General features: G+C 42.6%; 2 protein-coding genes across 9 annotated transcripts in view; one reads left to right on the top strand and one right to left on the bottom strand.

Annotated features, from left to right (window-relative positions):
- LOC100879920 (cell adhesion molecule Dscam2) overlaps positions 1-20,601 on the top strand; it is a 234,992-nt gene that overhangs the window by 20,935 nt on the left and 193,456 nt on the right. The gene's annotated exons all lie outside the window — the stretch shown is intronic.
- Positions 950-17,984, bottom strand: LOC105662179 (uncharacterized). 3 transcript variants are annotated; one of them, XM_076537748.1, is made up of 3 exons: positions 17,927-17,984; positions 17,585-17,769; positions 950-13,458 (listed from the first exon to the last, which is right to left on the bottom strand). In XM_076537748.1, the coding sequence occupies exon 3, from the start codon at positions 13,393-13,395 to the stop codon at positions 10,012-10,014; it is 3,384 nt and encodes a 1,127-aa protein (XP_076393863.1). In that variant the 5' UTR covers positions 13,396-13,458; positions 17,585-17,769; positions 17,927-17,984; the 3' UTR covers positions 950-10,011. The 3 variants fall into 3 exon arrangements, with proteins under 3 accessions (XP_076393863.1, XP_076393864.1, XP_012138223.2); XM_076537749.1 differs by lacking the exon at positions 17,927-17,984 and having other exon boundaries at positions 17,585-17,920; XM_012282833.2 differs by lacking the exons at positions 17,585-17,769; positions 17,927-17,984 and adding an exon at positions 14,063-15,100.

The following is a 20,601-nucleotide window of genomic DNA, read 5'->3' as shown; positions in this document are numbered from 1 at the left end:
CGGATTCCATTTTTCAAGATTCACGAACAAAATTTCCGTCCACCTTTTAATGTTATCTGTGGCATGTTATAAATGATCAGATAAAATCGTTGACAATTATCTAACGATAATCGCTTCTTACGTACACACACGTGTAAACTTCCACTCGTCACGTAAATATATGCATATACTTAATAATTCGTCATCGAAATAGCGTTTAATTGTACTTCCGGTTCACCATATGAATAGATACATTCATTTTAATTACACCGCCTTCGGCGTCGTACGCTAAGAGAGAAGTAACTAGAGGACCCTGAATCGTGGTACTTAACGATCTTACATTTTCTTTTCTTATTTCATTCATATCTTTTTTAATATAAACGGTTCGTTATAGCAGCGATGGGCAGAGCAAGTAACTCATGGGCACTAGGGCAACTGTCAAAGATTTCAAATTTTCATTTTCAAATTGGAAGAGTGGAAGAATTGAAGAATTGAAGAATTGAAGAATTGAAGAATTGAAGAATTGAAAAATTGAAAAATTGAAAAATTGAAAAATTGAAAAATTGAAGAATTGAAAAACTGAAGAGTTGATGAACTGAAGAGTTGAAGAACCGAAGAGTTGAAGAACCGAAGAGCTGAAGAATTGAAGAATTGAAGAACCGAAGAGCTGAAGAATTGAAAAATTGAAAAATTGAAAAATTGAAAGATTGAAAAATTGAAAAATTGAAAAATTGAAAAATTGGAAAATTGAAAAATTGAAGAATAAAAGAATTGAAAAATTGAAGAACTGAAAAATTTGATCACTTGGAAATTTAAAAATATAGTTCTTCAAAAGTGTAGTATTCTGAAAATTTCGAAATTTGTAGCTAAAAAAATTGACTACCCATCGTCCACAAAGAGGCACAATTGCCCATCGCTGGTTCACAACTTATGAATCGTACACTTTAACAACTAATTTTGATTTTTTCCCTCAGAGATCTTAACCTCCTACGCACATTACGTATTACGATATCCTTACATGTAGCCTCGTCGTTTAATAATATTGCTTAACATTATAGTGTACACATTTCGCACAATTCACACACGTACATTACACATACTTGGTTAGAGACGTACAAACGGAATGTCTAAGTGTCGTGTACATGTTAATCGTAATAGGATATCGTTGGTCGAGTCCTGTTAACAGGTTCCTAACCCACGAGTCTAACGTCGACGCGTGATACCGTGTTATCGATTACGGTAAAGCCTAACTTAGAAACGTACGTTTATGCAATAAGTTTAATAGGAACTTAAGAAGTTTATCGGCCTATCACGTTAACGTTATTATCATTCCCGCGCGAATCGCTGATCGATGGTATTTACAAGTTGCCCGCAATCGATAGATCGCCTTTCGACGATCTCCCTCTTCACACGGGGCTTAGCTTTCGTGTCGAATGAAGTTTAGAAAAATACGGATAATTAGTCGTTACGTCGGTTAAGTGGTCGCATAATATCATGTGTTGTGCATACTTCTGTGTGCGTTCAGGATCTTTTTTCTCTTTCTGTGACGCTTGCGTAACGTTTTCAACCAGAGGTATTATTGTCAGGCAGTTGTCGAGGTTTACGTAAGAGAAAATAAAATTTTCTAAATTGTCATCTATGAAAAAATATGCGGTAATTACTTCCAAGTTGGTTCGGTTTGGAATGAGGTAGGAAGAAATCAAAAGGAACGAATTTCGCGTTCAACATTTTTCTGTTTCTATCGGGTGTCACTCCGTGAAAAATTCAACACTATGCATACTCGATGTTGCCCTCAATTTTTGACGGTGCCGTCGATTTTAATTCCCGCATCCCCAAAAAACTGTACGAAATGCAGAAACACGTGTTTACCGCGTTCCAATTTCGCTCGGATCATTCGATTCGTACAGCTTCGGTTTCCCTTATTATTAAAGAAAGGCACGTGTCGCGTAAAAGGGGTGTATCACCCTTCCGCACGGCGAAGCCCATTCACAATGCCCATGTTAATTCTTCGCGTCTTTTTTTGCCGGATCGACCCTAATTTCCCGATTTCGACGCGTTTTACAAACTTTTTTTTCCCCGTTCGTACTTGTCCCTTTCGGTGTCGCTCGCCGCGCAGCGGCACGCTCCCATCTGTCGTCGTGTTCGTTCGTCGACAGGTCGACGGGGCGAGAGGTGGGTCGATTACAATGGATAGTCTCGAAGCCGTAAGCCAGAAGGGACGATATCTTATAAAAGATTTCCAAAATATTGTGTAAATCTGATGGGGTGCGCGCCAGCTGAAAATTTGGGGTGAAATTCGTCGAAAACGGTAAGCGCGCGCCGCGACGCACCCGGCACACGCTTCGCTCGCCAAAGATGGCACTAAACAAATAAAGGGTTGCATGCGGCCCCCTTTTTCGAAACTGCGAAAACCGAGCCGGCGAACAATACCGGTATTTTCACCCCGTTCGCTCAAAGTTTTTCCCGAATCGCGGATTTCTCGGTATTCCCCGCTGGAAATCGTTGAACCAGAAAAAAAAGCAAAAGAATGCACGACACGCGAATAGAGAGACAGAAACGAGCGTGTGTTTGTCGCGAGATGAAAAACGAGGGTGAACTCGATGAAAGGATTCCACGAATTCGAGGCTTTTTATTTAGCGATGCCTGAATCCAAACGTTTCCTTCAATGTTGCGCAATACTGTTAACGGCATTGTGAAACCGTTGACGCCGATATTTCACTGCTGCCTGGCACGGTTTTCAGCCAACTTGGTTTATCATCCAGTTATTCCGTTGCACAGACATTTTGAAAGAAATCGTGACATGTTTCAAACAACACCGGGAACAAAATCTGACCGAAATTTCGAAATTACGAGGGTGATCTGAAAAGTTTATAACCTCCCCTTTCAAAATATCGTGGCGTAATCTGCAACCCTTAAAATTTGTATTCATCGCGAATTTGCTTGCATAATTTGCAATGAAAAATCTTAATGTTCCGAATTATTATCAAGACTATAAATTAGTCTTTTTAGTTCACGATCGAAAGGTCATTACATGCTCTCCGATATACCAGGAAGAAAAGGGAGAAAAAACATCGTAAGAATCCCGAGTCACCCTTCACGAAATTTGTATCCACTCGTCATCATTATATTTGCCAGCAACGCTCTCATTTATATAAGATCGAACAATGGTGTTTCACGAAATTCGCTACGTAGCGAAATATTTCGTCGACCCTCGTCTCGCCACGTGGATTCTTTTGATCGTCGAAGACGTCGGGTTGGCTGTATTGGTGTGCCGGTGTGGTGGCGAAATTATTACGGGGGGATGAAATTTCCAAGTTGCCGAACGATAGGGGGAAAGAAAGTGAACGCGAAGGAAGGCGAGTAAGAGGGGGTGAAAGTATCCTGGAGAGGGGGTGAGGGTCCGAGAGGGGAGAGGCTTTGATAATTGCAATTCACTTCCTTGTCAGGGTATAAGCAGCGTTGCGGTTGTGGTGGTTGATGAGTTGGAGAAACAGGGTGGACCGGGAAAAAGAGGGGTGCGTACGGTTCGATACCTTTCTTAAATTCACCAACTTCGAGACCTTTGTAAATAAATGATACCTCTCGATTTTATCCAACCTTCGATCTTACATGTCGTATAAAATCAAAAGATATTTTCAAAAATTTATATCGTTTGTTTCTGAATCGTTCTGAAGTAAAATGTGATAGTCTTTTTAATAAAAACCACTCGAGATTGTACAAGATAAATGTTATCAAATATTACTAAACATAATGCTGCAATAATTATAAGATGAATATTTAATAATCGACTTCAAACTATAAAAATAATTAAAATAATTATGTGCCATATTTTATATTCATAAAGTACTGATAGTTAAACATTTTTGTAGATTTTATTTCATTTTACTTTTTCATGAAAAATCCTCAGGTTTGAAGAAACGGTGAAGGTGGAGGTCGACGGTGGAAATTAATAACCGATAGCGAACGATAATGAAAAATTGGCAGTTCTTTGTCTCGAGGAGAGAATTACGTTCCCCTCTCTCGGTATATAGATAGATATATAGATATATATTCCCTCGTTTTCGGAGCTCTTGGAAACCGCAAGATGTTATTGATTTTTATACATATCCCCGGTGGGTGTAGGTGGGTGGACGTCCAATTTTCGGTGTGTGCGTGTGTGTTTGCGTACGAGAGTAGGGGCTAGCTGTGTCATTTACTCATTGGTCGTTGATTCAAGAAAGACAGGGATAGTTGCCTTCCGCCTTCCCTTTTCAAACCGTCCACTCCGGCCATCAACCGAAAGGAAAACTCCGATATAGCGCAAGCGTTTCACGTCTTCGGATCGCGCTCTCCCTCTCGCTGAAAATTGACCAACCCGCTTTTCCTTTCGTTTGCCCATAAAATATTATCCCTGGCTACACACTCACGGGAATCGTCGAGAAAAAGAAATCCTCTCCCCTCTGCCCACCCTCTTTCGTTAAACCACCACTTTTTCCGACATGTTCTCGCGCGACGAACAAAAGAACACGGAAACAGGATATGATCATGTTTGATTTATTTTTCCTATTGTTTTCCTGCTTTTCGAGATTTTTGTATTTGCAGATTTAGGAATTTGAGGATTTGCGAAGGGGAAGATTTAGGAATTTGAGGATTAGCAAGTTTGAGAAATTTTGAAGTTTGAAGATTTGGGGGTGTGAGAATTCGGGTGCTGGAAAATTTGGGGAAAGGAATTTAAGTGTTTGAGTATTTGAAATTTTCGAAATTATTGAATTCGGTAACTGTTAGGAAATTTGAGGACTTAGGAATTTGAGAGTTGAAAAACTAGGGGGTTGAAAAACGAGAGGTCTGTGAATTTCGTGGTTTCTGAAAAGATTAACAGAGAATTTTGAATAGAAATCTTGGCGTGTTCGATGAGGATGTAAAACACGCGACCAATTTGTCCGGCTCAATTTGTCGAGCCACCCTTCCGCGGTTCGAAACTGTCTAGTAGGAGTGACACCCTTTAAAACACGAAACAGCGAAATCGATCGATCTGACGGACAGACGTCGAGTAAATTGAATTATACAAGTTGATATCGTGCAACGGCGAACGATAAAAGTTTAATGGGAACGTAAAACCCGGCTGGCAGCGTAAAAGCGTACGAAACGGAAGGAACGAAAAATCTCGTGAAATAAAAATCAAAGAAGCAAAAAGAAATTTTATTCGCAACACATTCCAGCTGTATATAAAGCATTATAAAGGGCGGTAGAATAAAGAATAATAAATAATAGATGTACAAAATAAATAAATAATAACAGAGAAAAATACTTGCTTTACTTCGCAGCTCTTATATAAAAATATACGATCGATCTTGTATCAATAAACCATTAGAGGTTACTTGTATTACAACAGTGTGTACATAAATATGCATACACACGTAATAAATATATATATTTATTTCTTTTCGACTATGTCACGTGACTAGATCAGCATTTGGAATTGTAAATCGTGTCGAAAATGACTAGATGAGCTAAAAATAAATTTTCTCCCTAGACGCGCGGAACACTTTACAAGAAAACGATACGCTCGTCGTATGTATACGCTCGTTTATAATCTTCTCTCGAAACGCGCTTAACCTATATATATATATACTTATATTATCAATAATAATAATATATATATATAATATATATCAATGTTCAATATACTTTGTCTTTCTATGTATTTTTGATTTAAAGGGGTAAAATTTGATTTTGCGCTCAATTACATTAGTCAAGGCAATAACTAGTTTTCGGGACGTACCGCTTGCAGTTAAGTTGAATGATCCCCGAATATCCAGGACCGTCATGATTTTCTTTCGTGCGTTAATTTTATCGGGAACAAGGAAAAACGATACTATCCGGATCATCGATACGTGGCAAAAATAATAAATCGCAGGCGGCACGCGAAAAACCATGACGCCCCCTTTTGCGTTGCCCGATTTATTATCGACCGCGAGAGTCGTTGCAATAATTAAAATCTACCCTCGTCGCTGCGTACGGTCCATTAAGTGCACAATACGCGTAAGTTCCATGGGATGCAATTAAGAGGGTGCCGATTTACATGGACGCACGCGTTTTGCATGTCACCGCTCGTGGGGTGAGTAAAATGGTGAGAAGGGGAGAGGGCGGACAGGGGGTACCACTGTCCTTCCTCTCCCCTTCGTTCAGGTCGTTTCTCCTGGACTTTTTCCCGAAAAATTCCGGCCAAGGTCGCGACCTCTTCCTCTCTGACCTTCCCAAAAGGGGACCAGATGTGGGACCGTTTGTCTAGGCCCGACAATGCCGCCTAAAAATTCCATTTTTCCCCGCTCACAAATTTCTTCTCTTTCTCTCTGACCTCCTCGTTTCTGTACCTTCTGTCCCCACCCCATGCGTTCTCTTTCTCTCTCGATTCGTAATGGCCGATTCCCCACAAATATGTTAATGCGCGCGTGTGCGCATACTAATTCAGACGAATTTTCGTCCCAAAAATCCGGACGTGCCCTGTTAAATGACGCGGTTCTCGAATTTCAGCTGTCCCGGGGAAACTTTTATGGCTGTTGAGGATCGACTCGTGCCGTTTTTGCTACCTATGCCATAAATCGTGAACGGTTTCAGTTCGTTGAACAGTTACGTCGATTGTTTGAAACTTCGAATTCTTATGTTTGCGATGGAGAGAGATTGCTAAAACGGGCTTTGTTATTGTATCATAAGCCAAGGTCAACATTGCGTGGGCGTGCATCGGGAGCAGAACGCGCGTGTTTGCTCATCGAAGGGACGAAGACCCCACCGGTGCAAGGAACGCATTTTACGAATGGAGTTGAGGTTAGGACGACTGCTGGCTATCGGCTGGTCATTCTGACAAAACAGCTGCCTTTCAAATACCCTCGAAATTCGAACAGAACATTTATCTTGTTACTTTTAACTTTAAACAAGGCTGGAATAAAAAATTCTTTCTGGTCTGTGAGGAAATTTTAACTGCAAGCAATGGAGACTGAAACCGAACAGCAATCATTATTATACAATTTGATGGTACAACAAAAAAAAAGTTTAAGACTTTATTTTTTGTTTCTCAATATAAAAGATTTGAAGTTCGAACCCTGGAAAGAATGATCTATTTTGAGGTTTTACTTTCATAAATTATTTGATGAAGAACAGTATTGGAAACCCGATTTAAAATGTTCGGTAACCTATTTGTACGTTCGTTCTCTAATTTTGATTGGAAAAACCGTAAAAGTTGTATTAGCCGATAGTTACATTAGCTCGATGGAACAATCATTGTTGATTTAAAGTTTGATGGAATAAACTTTTATATTGGATCAAACTTTCGTTCAACTAGGTCGACATAATACTACTGTGAAGCGCCAAATATGTTCTATTTATTTTTTGTTGCCGATTTTATGTGAGTTTAAAATGGAACGTTACGAAGACCTCAGGCAATGAATACACGAATATGTAGGTAATAAAACTAGAGACCTTTCGTTTGACAAAATATTTTGAAGCTCGTTATAAAATTCCGCAATAAAATTCCCATTGATATTTATTACTAACATTCTGCACTTCGTGTACTTTTTCATGAACAAGTAGCAATTTTTTTAAAAATTGTTCCCATTTTTCTTTCTCATATTTCGTTGATGTTCCGAGCTATATTCATTGACAATATTATATTGCCAATATATTGTATCGATCAGAATTCTAAAATATTGACAATATATTGATCAGTTCTCCATAAAAGAGTAAAACTAGCTTCAGTTTAATTTTAACTTCAAATGATCTAAAATAGATATAATTTCGTATGTGCTTATGAAGTCGGCCATTACGAGATCAAGAGAGAATTATCGTCGTAAGAATTGTTTCTGTACGGACAACAGAAATAATGGATTCGCGTTGGACACTAGAATCGCGTTTTCATCTATTCATTCCGTTAATGGCGATAAAGAAATTTTTGATTCTCGGTTCTTTCGGTTGCAAGGCACGAGGTTGAAACAGCATTCAGACACGAAAAAATGAACAAACAGGAACTTACTTTTCGCTATTTCTTGTAAACGACTAGACTATGTAAATCTTACTGTTAGATTGATTGGTGATGGGCAGATCAAGACCTCAGAACACTGGTGGAGACATCAAGGTTTCAAATTTAGAAATTTGGGGATTTGGAAATTTTCGGGTCTGTGTTTGGAAATGTGGAGATTTGGGAATTTGGAAATTTTGGGGTCTGTGTTTGGAAATGTGGAAGTTTGGGGATTTTTGAAATTTTGGGATCTGTGTTTGGAAATGTGGAAGTTTGGGGATTTTGGAAATTTTGGGGTCTGTGTTTAGAAATGTGGAGATTTGGGAATTTGGAAATTTTGGGGTCTGTGTTTGGAAATGTGGAAGTTTGGGGATTTTGGAAATTTTGGGATCTGTGTTTGGAAATGTGGAGGTTTGGGGATTTTGGAAATTTTGGGGTCTGTGTTTGGAAATGTGGAGGTTTGGGGATTTAAGAATTTGGGAATTTGGAAATTTTGGGATCTGTGTTTGGAAATTTAGAGATTTGAGGATTTGAGAATTTGGGGACTTGAGAGTTTGGGGATTTGGGAATTTACAAATATGAGAATTTGGGGCTTGGAGAATTTGCAAATTGTGCAATTCGATATTTCGTAAACTCTCTAACATAAAAATTTGATCAGTAAAAATTTCCAAATTTGAAAGTACATTAATCAAATTACCAAATACTCCCCAGTGCCCACGAGCACTGTCACCATCACAGGCCTAATTGCCCATCACCATGATGAGAGAGTTTCCATTAGTTTTAAGATTAGAAAAAGTTGGGCATCGATAAATCGTATGGTCGTTCGATCTCCAGCAAAATCGGAAGAGACCGAGGGTGTATAATTGATATCCGCGAATATATCGATATATTTTATTTTAAATTCTATGCGATGCGTTGGCTGTGTATACGATTGTACTTTTTGTTGCGGGTTATACTGTTTTCGACCCTGAGTTGATTGGCTTTCTCTGCTCGTTGATATCTAAATAATCGTAGAATGAATCATGCTCGTCTCACAGTTATACGTCGCGACGATAATTTACACCGTGTTCTCGTTCACTTTTATAATTACATTTCTCGTCTCGCATTCTCCTGCCTCTTTTTTTCTCGTCGTATCTTACGCATATATTATAAATAGCTCTCTAAATCTTCTTTCCCATCTTTCAACTTTGCTTATATATTTATATGTATATATATAAAATATTGACTAGCACGATCGCGAAAATGAAAGTCATTTCGGTTACGACCACTCATCGAGGCGGCGTCATGTTTTCTATCGTTTCATTTTTACGCTCGTATTTCCTGGACTTGAGCAAAAAGCAAAAATGTTAGAATGATTAAACAAACAAATGGAGATTGTTGCTCGAGAAAATCGAACACGTGTTCGTCGGAGGTCGCATTTAAAATAGGAACTTTTTTCGATCACCCGTTCGTGTTAGTTATACGATTAAACTATTTACAATACAACGTTCTCCAATTCGAACGTTATAACAACGTAATAGCTTGCAAACACGGGACCTTTTCTATGTCCGAGAGAGGACAATTTTAACTAGGATCCGTATTCTATTGGCCTTTAATACTATTCCTGGAATATGTACTATCGTAAGACAAATCACGAAACAATCAAGACGATGGCACGAAAAACACGAAGTCTCAAGAACAGAGCATGGCTTCAGGAAAATGGCGGCACTCATGGGTTCGAAAATTGAGGGACTAAAAGAGTTAAAATATTTAGGAACTTGAGGAACCTTAGAAATTTTAAAATATTCCAAAATGTCTTACACCACCATTTTCCCTAGACCTAACTGCTCCTTCCCGTATCGTTCGTAGCTCGAAAGTATCCCCAACGATTCCATCAAGGTAGATTAAATGAATGAATATGGAGCTCCATACGAGCTTATATGAAAAATATAACTTTCGCTAACTATCTGCTTACACATTACATAGGAACCAATAACACGTGCTCAAATCGCAGACGCAGAAACGAGTTGTAAAAATCCGCGGATCATGGAGGTAAAATGGATTCAAGCGGGGCTGAGGGTGAAGGATGCGGTGAGGGGGTTGTTGATTCTCGATTTAACCGGCAAATAAACCAAAGCCGGCGCGAATCGTTTATCCGAGCCGGACTCCTCGCCGGCTTGCATCGCGTCCTGTTCCTCGATGAGGAACGGTTGCATGATAGTTTTGTCAGGATTCGAGTTCATGTCCTGCGGCATCGCGTAGCAAGCCGGCACCTTGTGTCTGTTGGCAACGTCCTTCAGTGTTCTACCTAGCTCCGCTATCACGCTGTCGGTGGGGTCACCGATGGTCCTGTGATCCTTTCTGACGTGCTTTTTGATCCTGTTCAAGTTTGTCGTGGCGTAACAACACTGCGCACACTTGTACACACCCTGAGGAGTGACTTGAACCGTCGTGTCGTCCTGTCGTTGATTCCTGATCGGCTCCGGGACGCTTTTGTTGGCAGTGACTTGCGGACTGTTCCCGATACGATCCTCTTTTGACTCCAGCTCCAGCCTCTCCTTGACCTCGTTCAGTTTCTCCGCGTCGGGTGTTAAATTGTTCAGCATCGGCGGTGGAAAATGGGACAACAACGTGGGAAACTGGTGCGCCGCGAGTAGATGTTGATGCAACAGCTCGGGCTGATGAAAGCTCTGCGAGCAAATCGGGCACTGAAGTGATTTCTCCCCCTCCGCGTTTTCCCGGGAGTGCACGTGAGATCTCTCGTGAAGAAAGAGGAACGGCAGCACGGTGGTCGTGAACGTACAATAGGAACAACGATAGCTCTTCAGTTGTTGATCCTCGGAGGATGATCCCAGCAAATTAGACAGCACTTGGTTCCCCAAACCGGTGTAGTCGGCCGACTTGTGTTGCTGCGTAATCTCGAATCCGTTCGGTATCTTCAAGTTCGAGCCCTGCTGAGTATTCTTCGGAGTGCTGGTGGTCCTGTTCGTTGTTCTTGACGCTGTCTGATAATGTTGTTCCATCTCGCGCCATTTGTCGATGCCCGCTTTCCCGTGCTCGCCCATCAAGTGAGCCTTCAGCCACTTTATGCTGCGGAACCTTCTGCTGCAGATCGGACAAACCTCCGTAAAGTGGGTGAAGTACCTGTGACTCAAATCCCCGAGTTGCTCCGGCTTCAGGGCGTCGTCGGTGTTCGTGGCCTCGAGCGCTTCTTGTTTCACCGAACTGGGCGCGTTCTCGTCCACTATTCCATGAGTATTATGCTTGTGCACTCGTAGGAAGTACTTGCTGCACAGTTCTTTGTTACAGATGTTGCATATCACGCCACCGATCTGAGCCCCGTTCTCGATCTCGATGCCGTGCATCCTCTGCATGTGGGTCTTCATGAAGTACTTATTGCACAGCTCCTTGTTGCATATCTCGCAGTAGCTCGACGTGGGCGTCATCGACGTCACCTTCCTCTCGGAGGTGCTTTGACTCGTCGCGTTCGAGTTGGTCGTGGTGGAGGTAGTTGCCGGTGTTTGAGGAAGGGTGTTCATAATCGGTGGCTGATGTTCCTCCGTTATGTGTCTTCTGAGGGCGTCCTGGCTCGCGTAGTCCTTCCCGCACAGGGTGCAGAACATGGACGTCGCGGTTAACGGTGACTTCTCCTGCGGCGAGGTCGGGTCTTCAGGGATGGACGCGTGTTCGGTCGTCGCGTGAATGTGCAACGCGGTTCTGGTATCGTATTCCTTTCCGCACACGTTGCACGACAGTCCCTGCTTGCTGGACTTCAGTCCGTTCAGCTGTAACAGCATCGTCTGCAATTTTTGAAGATCCTCCGAGATGGAATCGTTCGGCTGGTCGGTCGGTGTCTCCAGTTCGCACTCCTGCTTAGGGGACCGTTGCTCCTCGCTCTCGTGCATCTTCCGGCAATGTGTCTGATAAAGATCGATGGTCTGGAATCGTATTCCGCAGGGTTTGCACTCGTAGTCGTCCCCTGGCCGCTCGTTCGACTCGGTGCTGCTGGCGCTCTCCGCGACGATCAAATTTAACGGGCTAGTTTGCACTTGATGCCAAGTGGGCGCTGATCCTGGATTACCCGGCGACCTCTCGCTATCTTGAACGACGATGCCGTGCCTCTTCATTTTATGCGTCCGCAGGAAATACTTGTTACAGTACTCTTTACAGCAGATCTCGCAAAACGCCTCCGGATTTATCACCCCTAAGCGTCGAAGCCGATCAGCGTTAAAACCGGAGTCCCGTGCCTGTTGAATCGACTGGGGAGATAGGTGTCTAGGCGCAGGCATGAAAGATGCGTCCTCCTGTTCCACTCCATATTCCTGTTTGAAAAATGACTCGATGCTCGCGAAATTGTTTCTCGGTGTTTCCGTGTCCTCCTCGTTCTGAGATAGATTGATCTGAGGTTCCTGCGTCTGATCCGGCAGATCGGTGTGCATTTTCTGTTTGTGCTTGCGCATCGAATCCTCGTTCTTGAAGCGTTTCTGGCAGAGGTCGCAGGGTACGCTGGGCGTGGGTGGCGTCGCGGGTGGTTCCAGTTTGACTAGGTTGCTAGAAAAGTTAGCGGGGTACATGGGAGTTACGACGTTATTGTCTACCGAGCTGGGTCCCGGCGAATCCGCGTAGATCCCGTGCTTGTTCGCCTTGTGCGTCTTCAGAAAATACTTGTTGCAGAACTCTTTATTGCACAGATCGCAGTACGCGTCCGGATTAAAGATTCTCACCGGCGTCGGTCCTATCGAAGATCTCGCGATCGGACCGGAGTCCGTTAACGGGAACGTGGGCAGAGATAGGTACTGCGTCAAGGAACCAGGGAAACCGGAAGAGAGTACCTGCAGGTGATTGGGCAACGAGGTGATTTGACCGGCTGTACCGCCCGGCCACGAGTCCTCGTTCTGCGGCTGCATTTGCACGTGCGATTGCACGTGTTGTCCGGTAGCCAGCCAATTTATCGCGAAATTCTTCACGCTAAGCAGATTAACGGGAGTCTCGGTTTGGTCCAGTTGCTGAGACGGTTCCTGTTTAATCGCGCTACTCGAGTATCCGCTTTGACCCTGCTGAGACGACTGATTCGCGGAACCGTGCTCGTTATCGAGGTGAACGTTCAACGTATCCTTGCTATCGAAAAACTGACCGCAGTACTGGCAACGGAATTCGTTATTGAGGTTCTCGTCCCTGATCGACGATTGACTCGGTATGGGTGACTGCGACGACAGCTTACCTTCGCTGTCCTCGTCCTCGTCCTCGTCCTCGTTCGATTCCTCGTGCACGCCGCTCATCATCAGCGCGGACGAGAATCTTACGGGGGTCGTCTGTTTTCGTCTCTTCTTCGGCCCGGTCGAATCTGCGTCAACTCGGAGACGTTTCCTGACGTCCCGTTCCCCGCAACTCGATCCATCGCTGTCCAATTCCGTCAATTCCGATATCGTCGTCGTCTCGTTCGCCATCGTCCAAGACCGCTGGTTCGTGGGTGGCAGACCCAATCCTCTACCGTTTCACTTTTCGTCTTTCTGCGAAGCAAAACATGGTACCGTCTTTTGTTATCGGTATTCGAATTCGTATTGGCATCCGACGAAAGCATAGTATTTTCCCTCCCGTTACATCGTAATGCGAGAAACAGAATAGCGAAACCTTATAGCATCCTACGCTTATTACCGACGGATTGAATCATGTGGCTGGATATTGAAATTTCATCCTCATTTCTGTTTCTTTCGGATTAATACGCTTATTGTCTCCACGCGCTATCGCCACGAGTGGAAATAAAATTGACCAACGGAGAAAGTTTGTGCACGCGAGTCAACAAGACCGCCCTATACGTGAATGGACACCGACAGAAAAGGGAGACGTTTGGGGAACCAACTACTACGTGACTCATGTGCACGCCCATGCTTTGGGGCTGAATTTCGAGGATAGTACGAATATGCATTTCAGAACTTCGGTAATTACTAATTGAAGTTGACAGACCCGTGCGTCCTGTCACGAAATAAGGGCCGGGTCACTGAACCGCGGTTTCCATCCGTATATCGCAAGGCGCATCGAGACGAAACGGAATATACGACGACGCTCGTAATTTTACACAGAAATGGAATAACGTAGTCGTAGAATTTTCCTTACCAGTAAACCTTTCGATCCCACCAATCGTTCTCGTTCAACAATCATCGAGCATCTTCGTTTCAAGGCCGTTCAATAAACATCCGAAGTGCAAATAATGCGTCACCAAACAACACAATTGCATCGAACATCACATGAAGTTTTATCGCGCATGTTTTCTTTCGTCCAAGAACTCGCGGGTAAACACTTTTTCTCTTCGAATCACACACGAGTTCAGGAACAATCGTTTCTTTCAAGACTTCAGCAACGTCGGTGAAACGTCATTGGCACGTGGCGTCGAGGGAGGTAAACCGAGGGGTTTACCTTCGGTGTCGGTCAAACGAACCCTCCAAGCAACGAGCCACTCGATACAAATTTTACGATTTCTACGAATCGTTTCGCCGGGACAAAAAGATCCGGGGAGAGCATTTCTGCGCTAGGAAGTCGCCTTCCCGGGAAATTGTGCAAAGGGTCAAATAGGAATAAGATGGAAGGAAAAGAGGGTCGAAGGACCTAACAGCTGCTACCCTCTACAAGAAATTTAAACACCTCGACAAGGTGTTAATCTATGATCTTCGCACGCTTACGCCTCTCTGGGCTCTCCCAGGTTACTGTTAGGTGCAGGCACGGTGCCCTGTGAAGGGCCTGTCACATCGTTTTCGTCCCTACCACCTTCGAAGAGCCACTACACAAACATCCCCACCACTCTATCGAAACAACCTTTGCTACATCCCCGTACAGATGATTTCTGAAATGATCCCAACGATTTTGTCGTGGTTCTTGAACCCTTGCATGACTTTTTCAATTTAGATTCATTTAGATACATTTTTCGATAAGAAATGTGCAGGTCATGACAGGATACGATAATTCTACGATGCGTATTGTGGATTATAGATTTTTATCAGTCGGACTGAATTATGGCGTACGTAGACTGTTAATTTTACAATTTTAATTCTGTACCGCATGTATATAACAATATATGTTTTCCTGTTATAGCGTGTATTCATTGGGTAATGTTTTATGCAATACATCAGTTTGCAATATTGTATAATAAAATGACCAATTGTATGTTAGTATTCAGAAATAATGAATGTGATATTGTACGCATAAAATGCCGGTTTTATTAAAATGGTATACCTCAATGATAGCCATTAAAGACATTGTAAGGGAGACTCGAACAAAGGGTTGGAACGTTGCACAAAATGAATAGCGGTTTCTCGTTAACCCACTACCCATTCAAATTATTTGCCTGATAACGAACATAGAGCATTCGTATTGAACGTTAATTATTTACACGCATTCGTACATCGAACTTTCAATCAAAAAGCATGCCGGGTCATTACTGGAAATTGTGGACGGCTGCCTGTCAGCCCACGGAAATTGGATTACGAGGGTTGAAAAACGGGACGAAAGGGATGGGGTCCGATGCAAAACCCGCAGCATTTCTGCGCAACGTTTGACGGATTTTCCAAAAATACGCGTAAATACGCCCGTATGGTACCCTCGGTATTGTGAAGGAGCCTATGCACCGTTTCTAGTCGAAATTGGATGAATGACGAAAACGGGGGGGCATTTCGAGGGGAATTTCTCGAAAGGGTGTCGAGAAAAACATGTCAGAGGGTAGCGAAGCGACAGCTACGGAAAGAGGTATTATCGTCCAAGTACATTGCATATGCCTTTTCTTCTTTCCCTCGAATCGTTTCGCGGGAATCGTTGCGTGGGCGTGCACCGTTAAACAACCTTCTAACTTGACAAAATAACGATGCTGCGACGGCATATGTTGCGTACGGGTCGCAGCTGGCAGTTTACGTCGAATCGTGAAACGATGTCACGATAAATTATGCGTTTTCGGCGGGAATAGTATACGTAATTAATATTGAATGCACGCGATCGATATGATTCGACCTCACGTTTCAGTGTATAATTTTCATTTCGACTGATATCAAGCTATAAAGATAATGCACTCAAAACAATACGTATAAACACAATGTACTTAAAATATGGATCAATTATAATTTTGCAGAAATTACTCAGAGATGTATAAAGATGTACATGTATGTATAAAGACAATGAACTCAGAACAAAATATGGATCAATTCTAATTTTATAGAACTTGTTTAAAGAGGAGTTGTATAAAAATGTATATCAATATACAAACATAATGTACTCAGAATAAAATACAATTCTAATATTGCAGAAATTGCTCAAACAAAAGATACATTTGTCACTGCACCTAATCATTGTATAATCCGTCCTAACATTTCTGTATCTGATTTTAATCATATACATTATGTTGATAATTAATAAACAGTGAATTTTTCAATACCAAATTTCTCATATAGGATTATAGTAAACTTTCTTGAAAGAGGACCAAAGTGTCTTATCAGACTTCGCGGAATCTCGAATTCGAGAAAACAATGGATACAGCGGTATTCGTAGAAACAAATAAATAAGATAAGATTTATTAATCGTGTTTATCAAATTTAACGACGGAGTCGGTCGGAAGTCGGAATTTCTGGAATCGAAGGAGGAGGGTAAATTATGGAAGTTCGGCACGCGGATCGTTCGATCATCCCCAATCGTTCTCGAAGTCGAAAGGAAAGCTCGCAAAACTTTTTTTGCTGGTTCGCGTGCGTGTACCGGTGTGCGTGTGTGCTGGACGGAGTGCGTTTATATGTGATTTCAGTAGAGGCCTATTGATCGAGCAGCGAACTTCACTGTTCCGCACACGCGCATAAGTCTGCCCGTAAACAAGACAAATATCATCGCGCCAGTACTGAAAATCCATCCACCCACCCGCCCCTTTATTCTCTTTAAACGTCTAACAAGATTTGTCTCGCGTCTTCGATCTTCTACGATGCCTCTACTTTTCGGTATTTTCAAAACGAAAAAGAAAGTCGTTGAAATTTATTTTGTAAAAATAGTCGAATTTACTTTAGCGTGTTTACAGCGTTTCGAATAAACAAGTGGAAGAATCACGTTTTAGGAGTTGACGAGAGAAGGAAATTCACGTGGTCGGATAACGCAACGTTATATTCGCGTACCTGAAATCACTATGGTAAAAGGTGCGATTCACATAAAGGTGGGGATCGCGGAAAGTTGGATCTGCGCAATGCGTGTCGTCGGATGAACCACGTGGAGTATTCGCATGCAAAAGACGTCGGTGGATATCGGTCGGGTCTCTTAGTCTACCAGGAATGGGCAACGGTGTAGCTTCGTTTCATAAATTGCACGTTTCAAGTAAATGTGTTTATCTCCCTCACGATGGGTTAATCAAACGCGTCATTGGAATTTGTAATTCGTTCAAGGAAAGATGTCTGCGAAATTGTGAAGGTCGAGAGGGAGGACGTGCACACGTAACCGCGTACACTGTTGAATAAATGACATTCTTGTGTACTTCGTTTACATGCACGTACATTGCATCGTTAACCACGATTCGATAAAAGGTAACCGGTAATAACCGCCGGTGAAGAGACCGTAACGATAAACCATGCAGCGATTGACAGACGTCGAAGGAAATTTATTAACGTCTCGTTCGACACTTACCGTGATTACCAGCGATTTGCCCACTTGAAAAAATCCGAAATATTTACGATTTGCCGGCTCCCTGTCATTATCCATTTGTTAACTATCGTGGTACGATGATGAATCGTTTTTCATTGAAAGAGGCACGAGCTCGCGACTGATAACGGCGACGATAACGACGACAACATCACTTTATTCACTGCGCACTGAAACACGAGAAAAACAATGGGAAACGTGTAATACGTTGCATCCGTTCGCATACGAAAACCGAAACGGAAAGTTTAATAAAGTGAAGGCGAAAGGAACGAGTGAAAAAAAAGGTAACAACTGCAAAGGAAACTGCCTACGGGTCTCTCTACTTACTATTGTTTTGGCCATCGTGCCACGATGGCGGCCATACTTGATATGAGAAAGTATCCCCCACATTGTCCACGGCCATCTACTAATTCCCCCATACACCCCCGCGCTGATTCAACTCCCCCCGACACCCCTCTACCGCCATCATACCCACGTTTCTAGTCCCCCAGCGAACTCACCCCTTATTCTCTGCCACCCTGTTTCAAAGTCAGGGCCGACGTCTTCCGAGGCTCTTCTGGCTCCTTCAACTTATTCACTGCCCTCTCATTTTCACTCGAATTCGTTCGTACACAATTTGGGTGTGTAATTTTAGAATCTTGAAAATTGCAGATTTTTCGATTTGGAAATGTGGAATGAGTTTTACTCTTGAGATTTGAAAATTATTGGAATTTGAAGACTTGGGCAGTTAGCTAATTAGGATTTGAAAATTTGGAAGTAGTTGAACTCGAGTATTTTAGAACCTCCTATGGATCTTCTGAGTATATATCTGTGGATTTAAAAACTTGCAAATGATGGAATTTGGGGTTGGAGAAATTGGGACTAGTAGACCTTAAAAATATTAGGAGCTGATTTGAAAATGTTGAGATTTAAGAATTTGGGGGTTAGAAGTTAGAACTTGCATTTTGAGAACTTATGCATTTGGAAATTTGATAATTAAGAAATTCCTTGGAAATTTATAAATATCGTAACCCTTCGACAAAAAAAGCGTCTATTCTAAAATTTGTTTCAACGCAATACAAAATCGAAGTCCAGTGTCGAAAGAAAAGTGAAGGGTGTTAATAGAGTGTAAGTCGTCCCTGAAGGTCTTTCTTCGTTAAGGCACTTCCTCCTCTCGTACTTACGCACCTGCACACACGTGCGTTAAAAAAGGAGCCCGCCCACACGCTCGCACACGAACACGCTCGTCTCTAAGCTATCACCGTCTTCCTCGCGACTCAGCACGAGTAGTCTTTTATCCCAGTTCACAGTCCTTCTTCCTATAGCCCTAAGGTGGAAGGTATAGAGCTGGTGAGGGTTTGTAAAAGAAGGGAGAGGAAGAGGGAGGGAAAAAAGCGAAGCGGAAAGAGAAAGTGAAGGCAAGAGAGGGGGTGGCTGCGTGGGGTGGCATTTTTACTGGTCACTCGGAATTCGGTTCTCCCACCACGTGGAATCAGATGACTCTCCCTTCATCCCTCGAACTTTCCATCTGCCTCGACCCCGTGTCACCCCACTTCAAGCTCTAACCCGGAGACTACCCTCGCGCAGCAAATTAGTTTAGCCTCATGGACAACTCCGAACTGGTACGAGCCTTCTCTTAGGAGTTTCCTTCCATTCCACGGAAAATGACGGCTAGAATCTCGCGAGATACGCGAGATTCCCTTCTTTTTTCTTTTTCAAAAGTACTCCGGGGAGTTCTCCGTTATTTTTACTCGGCATTGTTCTTCCGAAGGAAAATTACAAATACTTGTGGATGTTGATAGGGACAACTCTTGACCCATCTAACCTGTAGACCCTGGTATCTTTGCTACATACAGAAACTATAGTTACAAAATCACCCCATAAACCTTCTATACAAACTCAAGATATAAACCTTTCTCGTGTATTCGAAAGAGTAAATAATATGCAGGGAAGAAGTAGGCAACCTATGTCTTTTTTTCGAAACAAAATTACTCCGTCAGCTTTTCGAGCAGCTTGCTGTTTACTCGTGCAACCAGGCCTAACCCATGCCGTGTACCACATTGTGGCGCACCTGTCTCGTGAAATGCTTTCTTTCCATGCGGATCAAAAATCGACAGGATAGCCAAGATCGTGCATAATTTAAAGGATAAATTAGAACGGCTGGCCTGTGGAGACCAAGCGTACGTTTGGGGCGTTCCGCTTTGCGGTCACACGTTTGTCACGCGACTCTGTGCGGTATTGATAATGATAATGAAGTTGGACCTGGGCTATATTGACTATTCTAAATGAATGATATTACGCGACGAACTCTGCGAATCGTAGACCAATAATTTCGAGTCGCATGGTGCATTTCAATTGGAGGTCCGCGTTTAGCCGGTGCACGCTTTCCCACTATGCCTCGGACGTTGCCGTAACTAGGCAGGGCTGAATCTGGCACCCCCGAAAATATGGACGGGACTGTTCTGGTACCGTGAGGGGGGAGGCTATTCCGGGTATTAAATCGAGGACTTAAATTACCTGATTGCATTAATTCCTAATTTTCAAGTGATTGCATATGGACGTTGCAATTCCGGAATTCAATTTGTAAATCCACAAATTTTAAGAGCCTCAAGTATCCAAATCCCTAAATATTCTAATGCTTAAACTCGAAAAAATTTTCTGACACAAAATTTTTGAATCTATAAATTTCCATTCCTCAAGCTTGCAGATCTTCAAGTCCCAAAATCCCACATTTCAAAATCCTCAAATCTTTAAATTCCCAAACTCTCAAATATCCAAGTCGCAAACTTCCAAATCCTTAAATATCAAACCTCCAAATTTCTAGACCCTAAAATATCCAAATTCCTAAATATTCTAATCTTCAAATTCCTAAAGTCTTAAATTCCCAAATCCCTAAATTTCCAACCCTTAAATATGCAGAGCCTCAAATGTCCAAGTCCCTAAATATTCCAAGCCTCAAAATTCCCAAATCCCTAAATTTTCAACCCCCAAATTTGCAGAGCCTCAAATGTCCAAGTCCCTAA

This window comes from Megachile rotundata, chromosome 12 (genome assembly GCF_050947335.1).
Source record: "Megachile rotundata isolate GNS110a chromosome 12, iyMegRotu1, whole genome shotgun sequence".
Taxonomy (NCBI): domain Eukaryota; kingdom Metazoa; phylum Arthropoda; class Insecta; order Hymenoptera; family Megachilidae; genus Megachile; species Megachile rotundata.
This window is presented reverse-complemented; position numbering and strand designations above follow the sequence as displayed.

Bases quoted from the DNA above. Each gene is read 5' to 3' on its own strand.
- LOC105662179 (XM_076537748.1), bottom strand. From the start codon at position 13,395: ATGGCGAACGAGACGACGACGATATCGGAATTGACGGAATTGGACAGC.